At 45.6% G+C, this 21,917-nt stretch overlaps 1 protein-coding gene across 1 annotated transcript in view; it reads left to right on the top strand.

The window, feature by feature from the left end:
* LOC119389632 (roquin-1) overlaps positions 1 to 21,917 on the top strand; it is a 264,759-nt gene that overhangs the window by 26,188 nt on the left and 216,654 nt on the right. The window contains exon 3 of the mRNA XM_049412057.1: positions 18,373 to 18,692. Within this exon, the coding sequence (XP_049268014.1) occupies positions 18,373 to 18,692 (320 nt within the window). The remainder of the gene's footprint in view (positions 1 to 18,372; positions 18,693 to 21,917) is intronic.

The following is a 21,917-nucleotide window of genomic DNA, read 5'->3' as shown; positions in this document are numbered from 1 at the left end:
GCAACACCACACAACACAAGAGAAGACCAGACGAGCACAGGCGCAATTTAACGGTGTTGCGCCTTTAACGATGGTTCCCATGTCTGAACACCAACTAGCCCAACAGTCAACTCTCTTGAAGTTTGTAAATCTTACGAGAAAAAAATAAAAATTTGAGAAAATCTTCATTTTGGCCCACATTCAGACACAATTTACGCCACGTGGTGCTCCAACTAAAATTAGCTTTATACCTCAATTGAAAGCAAATAAGTAGTTCTTCTCATGTGGCAAGTTGTATCATTGCATTGTTTGTTTTGAGGAAGAAAATAATTTAAAAGTTCCCCATTGAACTTCGAGGAAGCTGCCATATGGACTCATGGGAAGTTGGCTGTCAACGGGGAAATCAGTGATTTTTTTCCTTAAGGGGGGACATGGCAATGAAAACTATTCTTATTTTGTGGGGATAAAGTGATGAAATGTGGCATGCAGATGTGATTTGTCATGCTGATAGCATAACTAAATCGGTTTTGAGCTATCTGTTGTAGTCTTTGGGTTAAAAGGCCCTCATTGTCATCCCAAAATTAATTAATGAATTAGACATAAGTTAAGATTTTTGCATAAGGATATTTGCAAGAAGCCGGTCTGTGGTGTAGACCTATTGACTAATTTTTAAAACATTCAAATAATCACACACAAATGTGCTATACATATTGTCTTACCAACGACTTTTACAAAAAGCCAATTATAAAAATCTGTATGATGTGCAGACAGATATGGACAGCATTATGGCACTCACAAACGTTTCAGAATCCAAGTGCAAGAAGCAGAATGGTTATATCTTTACTTGTTGTGAAATGGCACAGGGCCAATTGAAAGTTTGCGCTGTGCTTGTACTTGTCTTCTGTCCCTGTTTTCGTCGCGCAATTTCTTTGACGTCATGGATCACCAACTAGCTCGAAATACTGCTCTTATTAGGCACAGGGATGACTGACAGGAACTGCACAAAAAATGTAAGCTTAGAAAACAGAGCTCAAAGCTAAGAAAACAGAATGCAGAAGGGAGCTGGTTTTATTTTTCATTGGAGAATGCAGCACTGTGGCTACCTTGGGCTCCGATCTCTTCTCTTTACAATAATGCCAAGACGGTTGCACTGTGCTAAGGGAAAGCTGCAGGATATGCATTTCCTCAAGCCCAATTTTCTCATAATTTTTGATGACAGCAAACCAGTAAAGTGCTTTTTTCTCAACTTCTGCTTATTTTGTTGTAATATTTCACCATGATGTAAAGATGGTCTGAGGATAGCAAAAATAAATTGAAAATTGAACATTTTGACCAAATTTACCATTTATTGAGAATGCTTTCGATTGAGGTATAAAGCTGATTTTTAATTATAGCACCACGTGGCATTACTGGCGTCTCAGTGTGGACCAAAATGAAGATTTCTAAAATTCCAGATTTTTTTCTCATGAGATTTACAAAATTTGGTGGTCTCAAAATATTTTTAATGCAAAATATACCTTCCGTAGAGTAAGTATTGATTACTCAGATATTCATATGTAGCGCAATATTACAAGAGAAAAAATGCAAACATAAAAGATTGTGGCAAGATTTCTGAAGGCGTATACAGCAGAAAAATTGCAGCGATATTATTGAGGTTTGAAAATGTGCAACAACAAGAGCTTGATTTGAATGAGTTGGTTCATGCTGAATATCGTAGGTACAGCGCAACGTCAGTGGGAAAAAAATGACACACAGCGCGGCACACGAAAATTTGCACAAATGCCTTTGCTTAACATGTAAAGCAAATTTGGTATTGAAACGAAAAACTATGCTCTCAGAATAAATTTTCTGACAAACAGCACTCCGACGACATTATGCGAAATTTGTAAGGCTCCCATGTGACTAAAAATATTTAATGTTTTCTCTCTGAAATATTTGAGCAATTCACTGTTGTCAGTGCAATAAGTCGGCATAATTTTTTTCTAATGCATTTCACCAGTATGGCTGGGATGTTTGGCATGGAATGGTGACCCTATTACGTTCTGTCCTCTCATTCTTTCATTTGGTACAGGAGCCTAAGTGGTTGTCGGTGGGCTGTTACTGTCTTCAAAGTCTTAGCTTAAGGCGGTGGGTTAGTTGGTTAATCGTAAATATCAGCACACATCAGAAACAAGGACAGGAACAAACTTCAGGCATCGTTTATTCTGGATGAATAAATTAAGTACATGTTTCAAAGCATGCATTTAGTCGCGTGAAGAAAAAATCCTACCGTATTTACTCGAATCTAAGCTGATGTTTTTTTTATAAAAAACAACGTGCGAAAGTGGGGGGGGGTTTGGCTTAGATTCTAGTACCATGATGAAGTTTTTTTTTCTGGCCTTGCGAATTTCCAGTGTCGGCCTACAATCGAGAGCGGCCTAGATTCGAGTAAATACGGTAATAAAATGATTAGATTCAAAAATCATTATTCACCTCGCATAAGCAGAAATGGAAGATAGGCCAAGTTTTGTTGCATAAAAAAATTGGGGCAGCTACGCACTGGTGGTGCAAAGACTGAGGAAACAGCGAAGATGGTGGTATTTCCCTCCTCCCTTCCTCACCCTCACTTCCCTTTCCCACCTCTTGCTGTACTATACTGTACAAGGCTATGCTATGCTTTGCCCTCTCACCTCCCCTTCCCTTCTCTTTGTCACATCTCTCACACTCACTTCTCTTTCCCGCCCCTTGCTATACTATACAAGACTATGCTATGCTTTACTCTCTCACCTCCTTTCTCGCCTCCTTACCATCACATCTCTCACCATCACTTCCCTTTCCCACCCATTGGTATACCATACAAGACTATGCTGTGCTTTACCCTCTCACCTCCTTTCTCTCCTTACCATCACATCTCTCACCCTCACTTCCCTTTCCCGCCCATTGCTATACTACACAAGGCTATGCTATGCTTTACTCTCTCACCTCCTTTCTCTCCTCCTTACCCTCACACCTCTCCTCACCTGCACTTCCTTTTCCCACCCCTTGCTATACTATACTATACAAGACTATGTTATGATTTACCCTCTCACCTCCCCCTTTCCCTCCTCCTTACCGTCACATCTCCTCCTCACCCTCACTTCCCTTTCCCACCCCTTGCTCTACTGTACTATACAAGACTATGCTATGCTTAACCCTCTCACTTACCCTTTCCCTCCTGCTTACCGTCACATCTCTCCTCCTCACCTTCGCTTCCTTTTACCGCCCCTTGCTATACTATACTATACAAGACTATGCTTTACCTTCTCACCTCCCCCTTTCCCTCCTTACCGTCACATCTGTCCTCCTCACCCTCACTTCTCTTTCCCACCCCTTCGTATACTATACAAGACTATGCATGCTTTACTCGCTCGCCTCCCCTTTCCCTTCTTACCGTCACATCTCTCCTCCTCACCTTCGCTTCCTTTTACCACCCCTTGCTATACTATACAAGACTATGTTATGATTTACCCTCTCACCTCCCCTTTTCCTCCTCCTTACCGTCACATCTCTCATCACCCTCACTTCCCTTTCCCACCCCTTGGTATACTATACAAGACTATGCCATGCTTTACTCGCTCACCTCCCCTTTCCCTTCTTACCGTCACATCTCTCCTCCTCACCTTCGCTTCCTTTTACCACCCCTTGCTATACTATACAAGACTATGTTATGATTTACCCTCTCACCTCCCCTTTTCCTCCTCCTTACCGTCACATCTCTCATCACCCTCACTTCCCTTTCCCACCCCTTGGTATACTATACAAGACTATGGCATGCTTTACTCACTCACCTCCCCCTTTCCCTTCTTACCGTCACATCTCTCCTCAGCTTCACTTCCTTTTCCCACCCCTTGCTATACTATACTACACAAGACTGTGTTATGATTTACCCACTCACCTCCCCTTTCCCTCCTGCTTACCGTCACATCTCTCCTCCTCACCTTCGCTTCCTTTTACCACCCCTTGCTATACTATACAAGACTATGTTATGATTTACCCTCGCACCTCCCCTTTTCCTCCTCCTTACCGTCACATCTCTCCTCATCACCCTCACTTCCCTTTCCCACCCCTTGGTATACTATACAAGACTATACCATGCTTTACTCACTCACCTCCCCCTTTCCCTTACCGTCACATCTCTCCTCAGCTTCACTTCCTTTTCCCACCCCTTGCTATACTATACTACACAAGACTGTGTTATGATTTACCCACTCACCTCCCCTTTCCCTCCTGCTTACCGTCACATCTCTCCTCCTCACCTTCGCTTCCTTTTACCACCCCATGCTATACTATACTATACAAGACTATGTTATGATTTACCCTCTCACCTCCCCTTTTCCTCCTCCTTACCGTCACATCTCTTCTCCTCACCCTCATTTTCCTTACCCACCCCTTGCTATACTATACTATACAAGACTATGCTATGCTTTACCCTCTAAGCTCCCCCTTTCCCTCCTCCTTACCGTCTCATCTCTCCTTCTCACAATAAATAAAGATAACAAATAAAATAACAGCAATAAAGAAAGAAAGTACAATAAACAATAAGCACAAGCAAGAAAGTACAATAATAAAGCAAAAGTACAGTCCTCAGATTCACTAATGCACGTAATATGGCTTGAGGCGCACAACATCGACGACTTCACCCCGCCACGGTGGTCTAGTGGTTATGGTGCTCGACTGCTGACCCGAAGGTCGCGGGATCAAATCCCGGCCGCGGCGGCTGCATTTTCGATGGAGGCAAAAATGTTTGAGGCCCATGTACTTAGATTTAGGTGGACGTTAAAGAACCCCAGGTGGCCGAAATTTCCGGACCTCTCCACTACGGCGTCTCTCATAATCATATCGTGGTTTTGGGACGTTAAACCCCAGATATTATTATTATTATTATGACATGGGCGACTTCAGGTCACGCACGGCGCCGCTGAGAGTTCGCAATGCCGTCAGGGACAACGTCGTAGTTGAGTGCGCCGAGGCCTCGAAGTACCCTGTACGGTCCGAAGTACTGTCGAAGTGATGCCAACAAATTGTATTGTTATACGAAGTATGGCTAGCAGCAAACTCTTTTGGATCTGATCTCGCATAACTCAACAAAACGCTGATTTAAGGGAATATGGCCACTCCAGGAACCGAAGCGTTTTTGTGCTGTGAGTTCTCTAAACGCGAAGTAAGCGTTGAGAGCACAGCAAGTTTATGAGCAGTCTCCTGATGCCTCGAGATAGCGCACGAGCCAGCAACTGCACCCTTCGAACAATGCAGCCCCCCCCCCCCTTCATGCTCCTTATGAAAGATGGGCAGGGCGTTTACTCTCTGTTTGATGAGCAATCGATGGAAGGCCTGAACGTGGGAAGATGTTATTGCATGCGTTCTCCATGTGACGGGGACGGCCGGCTCGTTTAATCTCCGCTTCAGCCATGTTCGTTGCCAGCACTTGAGAGTTTTTACCTGTGGCTAGAGTGCGCGGGGTGATGTTATCAATGTGGACTTTATACAGAAAATTACAGCAACGGTGATGGTGATGGCAAAAACTCATTGAGAGTGTCCGTATAATTGCTATCACAGTAAAAATTTTAAAAAATTGAGGAGCATACTGGATGATAAGCGAAGCTGTTTCATGCACAGCACAGAGGTGACATAGTGGAGTACAGTTTGGTATGTAAGGCCAGGTTGTTAATGGCCAGGCTGTTAACATTCAATACGCAATATTAATGCGAAAGCCTTAGATGCTTCATCAAACACGAAAATTGACCATCGGTGGCGTCGGTCGATTGATGCAAAAAGTAATCATGTGATGGCGTCATCATCACGTCATAGATCGTCAAAACTTGTGACATCATCATGGCGACACATATCATGTCACGTGATGACGTCATCACCTGACACCGTCGCTTTGCACTGCTTCTGTGATCGGTGCGCCGATCATGGAGGCAGCGCAAAAGCAGGTGGGGTGCAGAAAGCTTGCCTAGAGGGAGGGGGAGAATCAACACCGTTCGCGAAGAAAAGGAACCTGGCTTTCGTCCTGGAGTTGTTTTAGGGGAATGCATTAGGGACAGTGTGACTCTTTGGCATTAAGGCACTGCGTACGCCACGGCATTTGTCTACCACGTCTTCTGATAACCACATAGATGTATTTAGAGTCTTATTTCATAAAGTGCAATTTTATTGATCCGTTACTCTGTTTATTTCTGTTTATTTGCTAGTGTCGAGAGTAATCACCAAAGAGGTTAATCCACAACGCTCAACTGCATGAGCCCTTATTTTTTAATTTACGATTGAAGTATGGAGTTCTCCTGAGATGATTTTTTCCATGAGATTTGCAATGAATCGAAATATTTGTAGCTCTTCATAAGAGCCCCATAATAATTATTCAGATGCGTGAACGTTAATGCAATTTGCTTCTCTAGTGCACTCCAGGATGTAAAATTATCTGCTCCAGAGTGCTCCCAGATACAAAATTATCTGCTCCAAAGTGCTCCAAGATGAAAATTTTTGCTTCAGAGTGGTCCAAAATGGAAATTTTGCTGCTCCAAAAATTGCTCCAAATCAGAAGTCCTTGGTAGCATCACTGTATACTGAGCGGTCTTCCTTGTTTCTCTATTCCTCTCTTTCTTCCTCTCTTTCTAATTTTTTTCCTATCTCATTCTTGCTCTTTTTCTCATTCTTTCCTTTCTCTTTCTGTCTTGGTCTCTGTTTTTTGTGTCTCTCTCCCACTGTACTTGTTCTCTCGCACATCCAAGTTTTTGCATCCCACGCCGGACAAATCGGTGCAGCGGGATAGCGCACGTGTTTGGGGAGTGAAGCAGAAGATGAAGAGAGTGTGTTGGCCAAGTTATTGCGTCCTACACACTAGGCGCAGCTCGGCGAGGCGTTTTCGCGTTACACCATGCTTTTTTTCTGCCAGACTACGTAGCTCCACTTTTAAAACCTTGTTTTCTTGATCAGACAGGGCAAATGAAGCAGGCAAGTAGGCAAGGGGGGGGGGGGGGCGGAGCCCCCCCCCCCCCCCGAAATTCGTCTAGCCTTCTATATTTCCGGGCAACTTTTTTTACTTTTTGCCATGGAAAGACTTTCTTTCGAACAACTAGGGCTCGCCCCCCCCCCCCCCCCCCCCCCCCCCCCCCGAAAAAAAAAATCCTGGCTATGTGCCTGAAACGAAGGGCTGCTAATGCCACTTCTTTCCTCGTAGAAATTGCTGCTTCTGCATTACCTGTGTTAACTTGCATGTTTTCTTACACACCACCTTCATATCATTCAGCACAGGCACACAGCTGCGGTTTCTACGATAAAAGGCAAGGTGGCCAGTATCTTTGCGAGGGCGTTGGTAGTTATGCTCTCTGAGCCTCAGGCATCTAACCATCTGGCACGATACACATTGTCGCACAATAGCAAGACTAAATAAATCACATGCTTCATGCTGGTTATGTACGATTGCTTGTGCTTAGAGGGGTGGTGCCACCAAATTTGTGGCTTGCGCGTTCTTTGCTGTAAGCGTTTCCTATCACTCCAGGGAGCATGATACACGCACCAAGATTCATGTATTCTCACTAAATAATTTAATATCGCCTTTTTATGTGGACAACTTTCGGTTTCGGTTTCTGGGTGTCGAAGTTGGGCAGTGATGTTCACGTGACCACACAAGGCTGTGACGCACTTAGCTAGGAAGGGATCGAAACTCGGCGAGTGATGTAGCAACCGATGTATTGCCGGTACGTACATTGCGGAGGTGGCGGAGGTCCGGAGGTCACTCATGTCACTACAACTTTCGTTGCCCCTCCTATAGAGCTACGTCAGTGTTGGCGCGCTAGCGATGGGTCTCAATCGGGAGAATAGGCATTTAGGTACACTTTGGAAGTGAATTGAGATATATTGAAACGTTTGCTGTGTCCGACCCTTCGTGTGGAGTGTCCTTGCACACAGAGGAAACCCACAACACGCTTGTTAGAGCCTCGGAATTTGATGGCACCGCCCCTCGAACCATATCGTGGTTTCTTTATTAAAGAGACTTCCTTTGATTTGCAAAGTGCAGACATCTGCACTGAGAAGACAATGTCCGCACCACCACCCTTTCGGCCAAGTTTTCGAAGGTTATGTGAGCCAGTGGGGACGTAGGGAATGACAAGTAGTCTTCTGGGGTGGATGTATGCATTGTCACTGCCAGAGGCTCTGTGAGCGCTCTTGGAATACTTGAGCAGTGCCTTGACCTTTTGATTGTAACTCATGAGGTCCCCTTGGCCTGTATTGCTCGGCTAATCACAATTGTTGGTGTTACAAACCTAGGGATAGCAAGCCTGTCCTTCCTTTTTCATGTGGCACGATCATGCTTACGTAACGCACTTGTTAAGTCATGTGAGGTGACACTGGTCAGTCCCCCACCGCCTTCTACAGTGTGGCTCAAGTACTGCCAAATGCAGAGAGGTCCTACAGTTCACAGCTGTTGCAAAGAAGGGGTATTTAATTAATGAGGCACAGGCTTGAGCAATAAAAAGCAAGCTGTGCAGCTAAGTAACAAGCTTCCCATCATGCTGTAAACGGCGTAATTGACAACTACCCGTTTGTGGCACGAAGCCACAAGGAAATCCATAGGGATTTCTCTGAAAGGAAAGCTTCTCGTTGAAGAAAAATTTGTCCTGGTTTGAGTGCCGAACCTGGGGCCAGCACTTTTCCGGGACGTTCGCTCTACCAATTGAGTTAATGAGGATGCTAGCAGTATGCAGCGCGAGGGTGAATTAGTCAACCACACATAGCACATGGGCACAAATATTGCAAATGAGTTCTGTGGAATCCCGGAAAGTGGCAGAAGGGTTATGAAAGGTATACTTGAATTCGGATGGTTACACAGTGTGAGGATCTGAAAGCAGCATTCCTTATGTTCTTTGTATTGTGCTACACAGATGGCTACATCTATTCGGTCTTTTGTTTTCTACTACACAAATGCAGTACTTTGTCAGTGCTCAGTAACTGCATATATGAAATAGTTGGCTTTTGAGATGTTTTTCTTTTTTGTTTGTTTCCTACTGCACTGTTTATGGTAAGGGCAGACAAACACACACATATTTTAGTGAAGCAGTAAAACGATGTTTCCAGAAATAAAGTGTGAAATAAATGATTAAAACCGTTTTTGGAGTGCTTTTAAAAAGCAACAAGATGCCATAAATAAAAGTGCGATGAGGTTGCTTTTGGTCAGAAAAATAAAGCATTTAACTCTTTTGTTACCACGAAAAAGTGGTCGTTTTTCATAGGTCTCGGGAAGAAATTTTTTTGCCAGTTTAGAAAGTACTCCAGCTCGCATTGCAGCATACCAAATTATGCATAATGAAATGCTCTTTCCAAAAAATATGTTTTACAGCAAGAAAAATATTATGGAATATATAAAAATTTGAAAGTGCGTAATTTTTGTTGTCAGCTGATAAACACTAACAAAAAACACTATATATACAAAAACATTCAAAACAAAAAAAATTCAGAATATACATTTTGTAGATAAATGACCCAGGAATAGTATAAAAAATTGCAAATGCTCTACACTATGATGCCATTAACATACACAAAAAAATCAAACGAGTTTCTGCTTCATCGCTCGTTCCATGCGGTGAAGCATTTCTTGGTTTTTCGCGAAACACAGGTGCACTTTTTGCCCAAAACTTTTGTGAGAAAAGCCTCCTGGTGTTCTAATGTAGATGGATGGCTGGGGTGTAAGCAACATCTATATAAATCCGAAGTCATGAACACCAATTCGTCTGGCGTCACCTCTTTCCATGAGCACTTCTCTCCACATAGGTTGGCTGTCAAAAATATACATGCAAGCATATTGTCACGGGGTCGTGAGGTTATGCTTGCATGTATGCTTATGTTCGCCTGGCTGCGGGCGCGGCGCGTTGACGGCAAATCCGCGTAGACTCATCTGTCGGTACTGGCAGCGGCGGTACGTGTGGCCGGCCACCCTGCAGTGGTAGCAGAGCGGGCGGTTGTCAGGGGTGCACCAAACGTCGGTCATCCTTGGCGTGTATCGCTGGCCGGCTGGCGGGCAGTATGACGTCGGTGCTGGCGGCGGTGGTGCCTGGCGGCGGAACTGCTGGGGCGGCACGGCGTCTTGATGTGGTCGAGGAGGGGGGGGCGTTGTGTCGGGCTTCAGCAGCATAGTTCATTGCTTGCAGCTGCGGTGGTGCCGGCTGAGGAACACCCAGTGACTGTTATATTTCCTCGCGTACGTCGGCAATCGATGTCACTTCGGGCTGTGCAAAAGGTGCAAGCTTTCGCAGCTCCTCTCGCACGATGGCTCGGATCATTTCGCGCAGATTGTCGGAGCTGATGGCTTGAACTGCTGCGCTCTCTTGGATCAAGTGGCAGTTGTACTGCCGGGTTCGCATTTCCAGCGTCTTCTCGATGGTGGTTGCTTCTGAGACGAATTCTTGGATGCTGCTTGGTGGGTTCCGCATCAGTCCCTCGAAGAGCTCCTGGTTGACTCCTCGCATAAGGAAGCGAACTTTTTTGTCCTCGGGCATGGCAGGGTCAGCGTGGTGAAACAGTCGGGCCATTTCCTCTGTGAAGATGGCCACGCTTTCATTTGGGAGTTGGACCCCTGTCTCCAGCAAGGCTGCGGCCCTTTCCTTTCGGACGACGCTCGCGAACGTCTCCAGGAAAGCACTGCGCAAGACGTCTCAGGCTTGAAGGGTGGACTCCCGATTCTTGAACGAGGTCCGTGCTGCGTCTTCCAGGTAAAAGTAGACGTGGCGCAGCTTGTCCTCGGAGTCCCAGTTGTTGAATGTTGAGACCCTTTCGAATGTTTCGGGGTCGTCATTTGGCACTCCATAGAAGGTCGGCGGCTCTCTGGGTGACTGCATCACAATTGCTGCAGGGAATACCATGGCCGCCATCGTGCCTGTCGTCCTCGTCGCGGTCTTGGTCTTGTCGGGTAGGGGTCCATAAAGGGGAGACCCACGCCGTGGGAGGCGCTGCGGTGCTGGGCGCTTTCAGTCAATGTGGGGAGAAAAACTCGTTACTCGAGTGTTGACCCCACTGCTGTCCCCTTCAAGCTGCCTTGAAAACGCGTTGCTTTGCTCGCACGCTGCACGCATTATGCACGTGTTTTTGAGAATTTCGCGTCGCGTTCGGTTAGGATGTACGCGCTTCTGTCCGCGTGGCAGCAATTTGGTGAAAGGTCAGTGTCTGCTCAGCCATGTAGCAGGTGCGGAGCAAGTGATAGCAGACGACGCCGTCCTCGTCAGAGCGAAGTGCATTTCGCAAGTGAAGCACGGCGCTGTTTACAACGTGGAGTTAGCAGAATGCTCTGTACGTTCATAATTATATACCTGTTTTATTTGGTTTGCTGTGTGTACTACGCACTCCCTATGTTTGTTACTGGATGCATGGGTAAGGCCGCTTCTCATGCCTTAGGTTAAGCGGCCCTGGCACTGTGACTGCTATTAGTTGGGATACCTTAATTTACTAGCAACCATTCGAGTTATCATGCGGTACGCAACACTCCAAAAATAAATGGTATATTTTGGGCTTCTTTCTTTCCCGGCACCAAAAATTTACATCTATCTCGCGTGTCCTTCCTTGCATTATCGCCGTTCTCATAGCCTGTACTTCGAGTTCACGAACAGTGTGCGTACTGTCAACGTGACATAGCATTGTTAATAGGAAGATGACGAGCGCCCTGCTTTCAGAAAAACTTTTTTTGTGCAATCTGCGGGAGAAGAGCCAATTGCTGTCAAGGCATTTTATTTTGGTCACTACCGAAAGTACACTGTGTTGTACGGGCTGTACCTGCACACTCAGTAACAACTAGTTCACTGTATCTGCCAAAAAAAACCAATGGACGTGCAACAACGGCTAATGCTTTTTTTTTCTTTTTTCGTAGTTGTGGTCGTGCCCACTCAAGCGTGAGCTTCGCATCCATGCCTGTCGTCTGCTTTTTTCATGCCATCTGTTTGGGAATCGGTAGAATTTCACTGGTGGAGCCGACCCCTTCGTGTTTGCATGGCCATTGTGACAGTTGACGATGCAGCAATAGTTCCCCCCTTTCTGTCGGGATGACATCGCGGAACGAGGGGCGTTTCACGTGCACGCGCGCTTCGCAAATGCGTGAGAGCCAAAGGGAGCGGAAGGGTCGTAACGCTCTACAGTTGTACGCTTTTTCCAGCAGGGGAATGGCAAGCGCTGGCGTCGGCGGGCAAACTTGAGCGGGAGGTCCCTATTCAGGTGGGAGACCTTGCTGCCTGCGGCTGGGCCGCTGGTTGGCATCTATGTCCTCCTGACAATGTGGGCTTGGCTCGCGGTTGGAGGGGGGTGTTCGGTACATGGAGTGGGAAGCACCTCCACCAGATGTCACGGGGTCGTGACGTCGACAAAGACCCCAGGCGATGTGTCCAAGATGAAACTCTTTATTTGGCCGAATTTGTGGCTGAGAAACGGAAAGTTAGTTTACAGCAATACACATGGTATGCACTGACAGCGGCAAATAGAGCGTCGGCTGTCGATCAGCTGACAAGCGGTGAAGCGCGTCGGCATTTATACATGTGCCGTTGAATATTCCAGCGTTATCACTGGTTGTTGCGCAAGCTCTCGAATAAGCTCGAGTGTTCTCGTCTTGCGCGCAATCTTAACAAAACAATCTACAATAATCGCGAAGCTTCTCGAACAATGAGGCGCGGTTTGCGCTGAGCGTTGCTGACAGTCTTTGTGAGCGAACCGAACACAGCAAAAGTGATAATAAAAAATGCACGGGGCAATATTTATTTGTATTTTTGCAAATGGTATGGATCACCTCTGCCGTGAAATGAAAAAGAACGGTCATAGAACATCTCGGTACCACTCCTTAGTGCGGGGCTGAGGTGTGCTCTGGGCGGCCAAGAAGGCATCTGGCAGCAGTACATCGCATCCGAGGAACGTGTGGACCTTGCGCATAACCAGAGTAGCTCTAACATTAAAGTCATCAGCTACGCATGCGCGGCGGAAGAGACCACTTGAGGCTGTGAACGAAACTAACCCCCGAACAATTGTGGATGTCCCAGGCTGACGCAAAGCATCGTCGCAGTCAGAGCTTGAAGCTGAGGTGCTGTCACCTTCGGACTCGAAGCTCGTTTTTTCGTCACTCAGTTCAGGTGTGGTTTCAAGATATTTTCGAGCGTTTCTCACGGCGCAGGTGCACACCCATGTGCACGTGACAGCGGCGTCGTGGGAGCGACACCTGTCGGATTTAACAAGAGAAGCAACGCCAAAACTGCTGGCTGACAAGGCCACCTCGACACTTTGTGCATAAGTCAACTTCGGAAATAAGTTCTGGTGGAATAAACCTTCCCGGACTCCAAACAGCAGCCCTCTAGTGAATAGCTGGCATAAATTTCAGGTGATTATTACCGCTCAACACTGTCAAATTGGAAAGCTGACACCATAATTTGATATTTGACTTGCACGGGTTCGTTTGATTACAGAACTGCTAGGTTACCGAAGCATAACCACGAGTGGAACGCATTTCTCTCAAGTGCGTCAGCCAAGTGCCCTTTCCCAACAACATAAGCACATTGGCTCGCACAAAGGTCTGTCAAAGATCACTGTGTTGCCAAAACGGGCAAATTCAAACTGATTCTGAAAGTTGAGTGGCTGGACTAACCACTAGGATGTGCCCCAGAAACAAATCCAACATGCCAATATCGACGCTTCAAAGCGTCGATCAGTGGTTTGAATAGGGGTGGTAACGAAAGAGTTAATCACTGCTTTCGAAAGAGTTAAAGCCTTCACCAGACTTACTGCCACTTACATGGTCATGCTCTGCAGAGGCTGTATGAAAACATTTCATATGTGATGGAGAATTTAACTAGCAGTAAATGAAACCTATCCAAATCCTATTGAAGTTATTTAGCGCAACTTGGCATTCACTCGAAAAACACACTCACATTCACACACGCTTCCACTCAAGAACACACCCCACACACAGCGCTCACTACCAACTGTTTATTGTGCGTGCCCGATCATCCTATATATCTACAGTGTGATGCGTAAAAGCAGTGATCAACAAAGATGCGCATGTGCAATGATCCACCAAGCGATACAATATCCAGCCACACCCTAACATTGTATCGCTTGGTGGATCATTGCACATGCGCATCTTTGTTGATCACTGCTTTTACGCATCACACTGTAGATATATAGGATGATCGGGCACGCACAATAAACAGTTGGTAGTGAGCGCTGTGTGTGGGGTGTGTTCTTGAGTGGAAGCGTGTGTGAATGTGAGTGTGTTTTTCGAGTGAATGCCAAGTTACGCTAAATATCTTCAATATGACAAGTGACCAACTAGCCCAACAACAAGTTCAATTAAACTATCCACATCCCCAATTCCAATAGTATTTTGCAAATTTGAAAATTTTATACTTGGTTGTATCATAGCTATGTTCAGTGCAAATTTTCTTCTTGCCTATAATATTTTACATCCATCTAATGACCTTTGTTGAGTGTCATCGTGGCCACGGAACTCTGGGCCCAAGGTCATTTAGGTGCACGCTAAAGAACCCCAGGTGGGCCTCCACTCCCTCATAATCATATTGTGGTTTTGGGACCCCAACAATTATTAATAGTAGAGCTGTGCAAACAGCAAAATTTTAGGTGCAAAGCGAATTCGAATATTGAAGTGTGAGTGCTAATCGAATAGAATATTTTTTGACTATTTTTCGAATATTTCTCAAATGTTTTTCTGATACTTCGAATCGAAATTGCTGAAAAAAAAAGTTAGAGAGGTTCCTAAGCATATTCTTATGAGATAGCAACATAAAAGTGTTTCTTTTCGCTAGGTTGATGAAGCACTGGCGGGGTGGTGTTTCATAGTCGTCTTATCAAGAATGAGGCAATGTAGAGGCCGAATTGTATTTATGTGCATGATTTGGTGCAACCAAAGTGTTGCCAACAACACTTTACACGTGATAGGCAAAGATGCCATTTCCTCAGCCTCTCCTCCTCTTTTAACTTCTGTAGAAGCCCAACTGATGTGGCGGACAAGGGTGTGCTCCCTTCAAGTCCGGAGTTCCAAATCTGCCTTGTAGATGTCGATATAGAACATCTGAAATTTTGGATGCTAAAAAGCTTCGGCTTCCGATTTTTCGGACTTCTTGCCCAAATTTCAGGTCCGAAACAGCATTAATTGAGCCCCCACCTCTGCCACATCTTTCATCTCCATGTTGGAACCAGTGCTTTCTTGAGTTAACACTTTCGTGACCGCGCCTATTCCCATCAATAGCATGTTATCAATGACTTCAGGTTCAAGTTTTGGCACTTTCTAAGCGGTTCTGGACAGCTAACGCCATTTAAAGAGTACAAGAGGAAGTATTTTGTCAGTTTCACTTTTGAGTTTCATTTTCCTGCCGCGGAAGAATTTTTAAAGCTCCTTCGCAGTCGGGAGGTGAGCGCTTGTGGTTTCGCTTATGGCTTCGACGTCGCTTGCGGTTGCTCAATGAAAACGGCGAATTTCAATGGATTCCGATGAATCTGAGCGTCAATCTCAGGATGATGGTAGCAGCACAGACACAAAAGACAACTTCATCAGACTTCAGTACGGACGGCGATAGTGCATCAAACTGCCCCGGAACATAAGTGGGTATGTGCCAGTAAGTTTCACTCTCTCCTCGGGCCACCTTATAACTGCTGCACATTGATGTAAATGTATCCGGTGTGTACTAAAGGTCACAGCTCTTACCTGCAAGGTGTCAACTTCGTTAGGGCGGGAGCATTTGGCGCTGGCTGCAGAAAGAGCGGAGTTCTCTCCACGAAAACGACAGAGTGGACCTTGACCTAGCGCTTCGGAGTGCCGCGCGGCGGCTTCTTCCGAGTTGTTTTTCACGGCAGAAGTCGTCAGAGAGATATGCAACCACACAAATGAGTATGCGTGGATGCATATTTTCGAAAAGCCAACGCACAGTGAGAGGGACGGATCCTGGAGAGAGGAGGAGATGCGCGTGTTCGTCGGACTTCTGGTGTACACAGAAATCGTCCAACTCCCACGTCTGCATTGCAGTTGGCTTCGACGACACATATTTCTAGGCCTTCTTCCGCCGTCAGTGATGCCACAGGAAAGGTTCAAGGCGTTGCTTGTATTCTTGAGTGTCTCTGATCTGGAGAAGACGACCGTCACATCCCACGGCAAGTTTCACTGCGTGTCTTCTCTGCTGCAACACATGAACGATTCATTCGCGCTATTTTTTCACCCGCGTCGGAACCTTTCCGTAGATGAGATAATGGTGAAGTATAAAGGTCAGTCTGGTATTCGGCAGTACATGAGGAACAAAGTGGTCAAATGGGAATAGGAATTATGGGTTTTGGCAGATTCGAAAATGGGGTACACTGTTCAGTTAAACGTATACACAGGAAGGCACTTCAGGGTACCCAGCACCAGCCACAAAAAAAATTGAAAAACACCAGAACTGCAAACTGTGCTACAAAGAAAGGAAAGTTGAGAAGCAAAAAAAATGTTTCCTGTGAAACATATGCAGCCAAGCTTTGTTTCACTGCGTCGAGAAACTGCTTCATGCGGTGGCATGATAGACACTAGTGCTTACATTTTTGTATGTATGTAAGTAACTTTTGCACTTACTTGGATGTGGGCGCGAAAAGACAAGGACGAAGGGAACAAGACACACACACTGGCGCTACTGACAACAAAAAACGTTTATTTTCATTCACCAAGCCTACTTTATACCTTTATGGTTCCATGACAGACCAACACTTTTATACCAAGTACCATGACAGACCAACAAGCCCGCATCGCTACCCTCGTCAAATTTGCACTTACATAGCTTATATTTGCAGTATTATACTGTAAGGGCTTTGTGCTCAAAATTTATATTTAGATTTTTTAAAATGTTTACCCTGTGCAGAGTAGCATGGATGTTTTTATTTTTTTATTTTTGTTACATTTTTCTTTGTTGCAGTAATTTTTTGATATTCTAAATAAATCTGTTGTCTGAAATTAATACTGTTGGAAAGACCAATTCTTCCTCGATCATTTGATACGCTACAATTTAGCATCCATCAATTTTTGTGGCAGGAAAAAAATATTTCCTGGACTACCCAAAAACTGATTTTTCCACGGTCACAAAAGTGTTAATACATTTGCGAACGTAGCAGAGCTTGAAAGGCAGCTTTGCCGCAATACCGGGGTGTGGTGAGGTGAAGCATATTGAAAAATCTAGGGACCATTTTCAATCGGACGTTGACTGTGTCTTGGCAAAGTTCAACCGTAATGGAGCTTGAAAGGCAGCTTTGCCGCAATACCGGGGTGTGATGAGGTGCAGCATATTGAAAATCTGGGGACCACTTCCAATCGGACGTTGACTGTGTCTTGGCAAAGTTCGACCGTAACGGAGCTTGAACGGCAGCTTTGCCGCAATACGAGAGTATAATGAGGTGAAGCATATTGAGACTTTAAAGGGGTCACTTTCAATCCGGCATTGACTGTATTTGTTTTTGGGAAGTTCAAATAGTAAAATTCCAGTGCGAATCGAATCGAATAGCAAACACTATTAAAAAAATATTCGAAATTTCGAATATTCGCACACCCCTAATTAATAGTGAAGCTGTTTAAGCCGACCGTAAAATGTTTGGTGTGTACAAGTGTGTACAAAAAACTGTCATCATGAACGGGTATGTGACACAAAAATTGGGCAAATCCCACTAGTCACCGCTGGTCCACTAAAAATGAAGAAGGCAACAGACTGGTGGCAAACAACAATTAAGATTTCTAGACAGACGTAACCAGTAATTGAGAAAAGTTTTAATAAACCGTCGGGATTAACCCAGTGAACACCGTGGCCACACGTTTCAGCTTCGCTGAAGCATCTGTACGAAGTGCTTCAGCATACGTACGAAAGAATACTAGGGAACGGGAAAGGCAACGGCGGCTGCGAAAAGACCCCCAAGCGATGGAAGCCCTACGCGAACGACGAGGTGGCCGTAGATCTATGGGAGGTGCGAATGCTCGGTTTCAGCGCGAGTTTGGACATTTGACCTAGAAACAACCTAGCATCACCTAGCTAAAGCCTAGCAGCAACCTAGCAGCAACCAGATTAGACTTCAAAATTGTCCAGCTTCACTGTTACAAGCCTTGCACGACTTCGTGCAAGCTTCGCCACTTTTTTTATTATTAGAGCCCAAGGTCATGGTTACGGTTCCATGCTGCGGCAGCCACACTTTGATGGGGCCAAAATGCAGAAGCATTTGTGTACGTGGATATGTGCACGTTAAAGGTAGTAAGAATTAAACCCTAAACTGTGGCATGTCATAGGCATTGCTTTGGGACATGGAACACAGAGTGAGCGAGGTTATGCTGCCATGTGTGTTTGCTGTTCTGGCGTTTCTTTTATTGTCTTGCGTGCTTTTTTCCTCCAAAAGGTGGGTGTTGGTTGAGCCGGCCCTTGCAGCGCAAGTTGGTCTCCCTGGTGCACTGCTCGCTGTCCGAGCCAGAGGGGCGGGCCCGTGCGGCCCGTGCAGCACGCTCGCTGGGCGAGCGCTGTGCCCTCGAGCTCCTCCTGCAGCACCACCAGCACCACCAGGCCGGGGCCGGAGCGGGTGGAGGGGGCCAACAGCTGAGCGCTGCCCTGTGGGCAGCCGTCCGTGCCCGTGGCTGTCAGTTTCTGGGGCCCCACATGCAGGAGGAAGTGTTGAGGCTGGTCCTCCTTGCCCTCGAGGATGGGTCACCCCTGTCCCGCAAGGTGCGTGTCATTCCCCATGCAAGCATAGAGAAATGAGTAGTTCTTGTCGCAAGCCGCAAGATTAATTTTATCTCTGATCTCACTCAAGTGTTCTGTTTTGTCTTTATTCACCGAGTTTTTTCTGGGTCTTGGATGTTACGGAGGTCACATGAACTTGTGACGTGTATATGAAGGCACTTTTGTTTAATCCGATCAAGGGACAAACTTTACTGTTGTGAGGATGTTTTGAAGGTGGCATGATCTCATGACGTGTATCTGAAAGGCACTTTTGTCGATCCAATCTAGGAACAAACTTTATTGTTGTGAGTAGCACCCATGTGTCCAGTGTCTCTTCCTTATTGTCCTCGTCTTCACCAGCGCTAAGCTACTGCCTTTCACTATGCAACAGCTAGCAGCTAGAGCACTGCACGGGCTGGGATTTTTGGCCCGGGCCCAGCCCGAGCCTGGCACCCATTAGAAGTTTACCCGCCCAAACCTGCCCGGTGGCTCAAAAGCGAGACCTTGGCCTGGCCCGAACCCGAGAAAAGAATGTCACCTACCTGGCCCGGTCTGCCCGGCCCGGTCTGGCCGCAGATCAGGCCCGACAGGGGCCCGAGCCAATAATCTAGGTTGCGTTGCCCGAACTGTGGCATCGACAGCAAGGCGTTTCAAGTAACAAATATCCACGTTTTGTTGGCACATCTATGTTAACAAGTATGCTTTAATCTACGGTAATGCCTTGTACAAAAGCTCCTCACTGTGGTAACTGTTGACCTAACACACTGGGTACGATGAACGGTTATTTGGCACTGGTATACTGTGCTTATTTTTTGTACAGATACAATGGGAATCATCAAGAAGCGTTTGGTAGCAGATATAGTCGCAGGAAAAGTGATTTGCAGCACGAGTTCAGTTTCAACAGGGAGCGCAGTAAGAACAGAGGAGACAGAGAACAGAACACTTTCTTCACTTTGCTTTTATTGTGCTCTCTATTAAAATTTAAAGCATGCACAATGAACCCAATCGTGCAACATTCTGGAAATGTACTACCTGCCTTCAGGATAGTAGCACCTTGCCACGGCAAGAGATATACACAAAAAAACAAAAACAAATTTACTGCCTTTTTTTGTGAATACACTAACTTAGATAAAAAATTATAACCAACTCCGTGCACAATGTGTACTTTTTGAAATACGTATAAACAGCCGAAAGGATGAAAAAAAGTATTTGTTATACTAGTACATATAGTCCATATAGTGTTTTCGGAGTTAATTTTTTTGAAGTTCACTGGGTGTTTATCGGAATTTATTTTGTGGTGGAAATTTGGTGTTTATCGGAGTTTATTTCTCGTAAATTTTCAATTCTCTGAAATTCAGAGTTTAATTTTGCATTATTCTCAGTACAGTAGAACCCCGCTGATACGTTTTTGAAGGGACCGTAGGAAATAAACGTAAGAGACGGGAAACGTAAGAGCCGAAAAACAGGAAAAACGGCAAAATATTTAGTGGTACAGAATTTTATTTCAATTCTTACGAGCAGCACGAAAATTGGCGCGCTCAGCCGCGATCTAGCTCGATGGATAGAAACGCGGAGCTTAGGACGGCCTCATCCACAGAAATGTAATCAACGTATGTGATTTTTTTAACACCAACAGCTGTAGGCATGAAAGAACTAAGCACACGCAATCACGACCGGCGCGGCGAGTCCGACCGCGAACCGCACGCACGACCATGCGAGCTCCAACCAGCTCGAACTCCTCCCGTTCTCCGACAAATAACGATGATGATGAGTCTACGCCAACACGATGGCAGAAGTGAATGCCAATCTCGAAGGCCTTGCTTTCGCAAGCAATTACGTCATACACGCCATTTTGTGCAATACAAATCTCAAAGGCTATGCTTTTGTCAATAGTAAATGCCAATCTCGAAGGCCTTGTTTTCGCGAGCAGTTACGTCATAGACGCCATCTTTGCAATTTGAATCTCGAAGGCCATGCTTTTGTTTGCATCAATTGAAAGATTCTGTTGCTTGCGCCTCTCATGCGGCTAATATTACGGTCAAACCAGGCCAAACTGCGTGAAAATGCACCATGGCCGCTCTCTTTGGTAGTCACTCGGTCGGCTCCGAGCGCACTTCGCGACGTATCATACGGGAATTGTCCGACAGTTACGACGTAACAGTGGGGTTCCCAATACATTGTATCCTATGGGAGCTATGCCGGGACCGGCGGAAAAAGACGTAACAGCCGGGAAAACGCAGCAGTGAGGAACGTAACAGCGGGGTTCTACTGTACTACAAAATAGATGTAATCATATCTGAAGACGAGAACATCAGAACACTCAAAGCGTATTTTAGTTGTCTGGAAGGTTTGATTGCACAAACACATATACACACCCACACAAAACTATGTCTGTGCATACTACAACCTTAAAGGTGGTTGTAACAGACGCAAGCATACTTTACGAGGTTGCTGTCACTGATGGAAGCACACTCCTTTCAGTTGACGATCCTCAGCTTTCAAAATGCCTTTTTCAACATTTGCACCAGAAGACGCAGCGTGCAATGGGAAAGCACTGTCCACTGGGCAGTGTGAAGTCTCCAAAATGATGGGGGTTTAACAATTTTACTGATTTTGTAGCTCTGATAGTTTGCAAAATCACTCATTGGCTAGCTCACGTAAGTTTCAAGAAACACTAACTTAAAAATTGGCTTAAAATATTTCAGATTGTTCTGTGAAGCTACGCGCAGAACACGAGTAGTCTAGTTTATTTAGGTGCTTACGCAAGCATCAGCGATAACGCTGGAAGCTTCCATCTCTGATGTATAGAAGACGACACGTTCCCGGCAGTCAGATTACTGACGGCTGACAACTGTAATCGTCGGTATCAGTGTACACCGTGCTTTGCTTGTACTTTCAGCTACATAGTCCTTTGGGCACAAGTTAGCCCTATAAAGAGTTTCGTCTCTACCATTTGACTGCCACCTTCTTCATTGTTGCTACCTCCTGACAACATCAAGACGTCATCTTGCGCTCCCGGGGTCCCACGTATACGTTGATGTCTCTCGCGCCGTGCGCAACGAGCCCTATGTTAAATGTGTGATGGGTGCGGTCTACGAGAGACTGTTGACACGAAGTAAAGTTTATATCAGCCAAACTGGCAGATGTATCAATGATCGCTTAGAACATGCCCTTTCGATAAAAAATGGAAGACGGCCATATTGGCCTTTAAAATCTGAGTTTATATGA

Source organism: Rhipicephalus sanguineus, chromosome 1, assembly GCF_013339695.2.
Source record: "Rhipicephalus sanguineus isolate Rsan-2018 chromosome 1, BIME_Rsan_1.4, whole genome shotgun sequence".
NCBI classification, from domain to species: domain Eukaryota; kingdom Metazoa; phylum Arthropoda; class Arachnida; order Ixodida; family Ixodidae; genus Rhipicephalus; species Rhipicephalus sanguineus.
The sequence above is the reverse complement of the archived record's forward strand: the minus strand, read 5'-3'. Positions and strand labels throughout refer to the sequence as shown.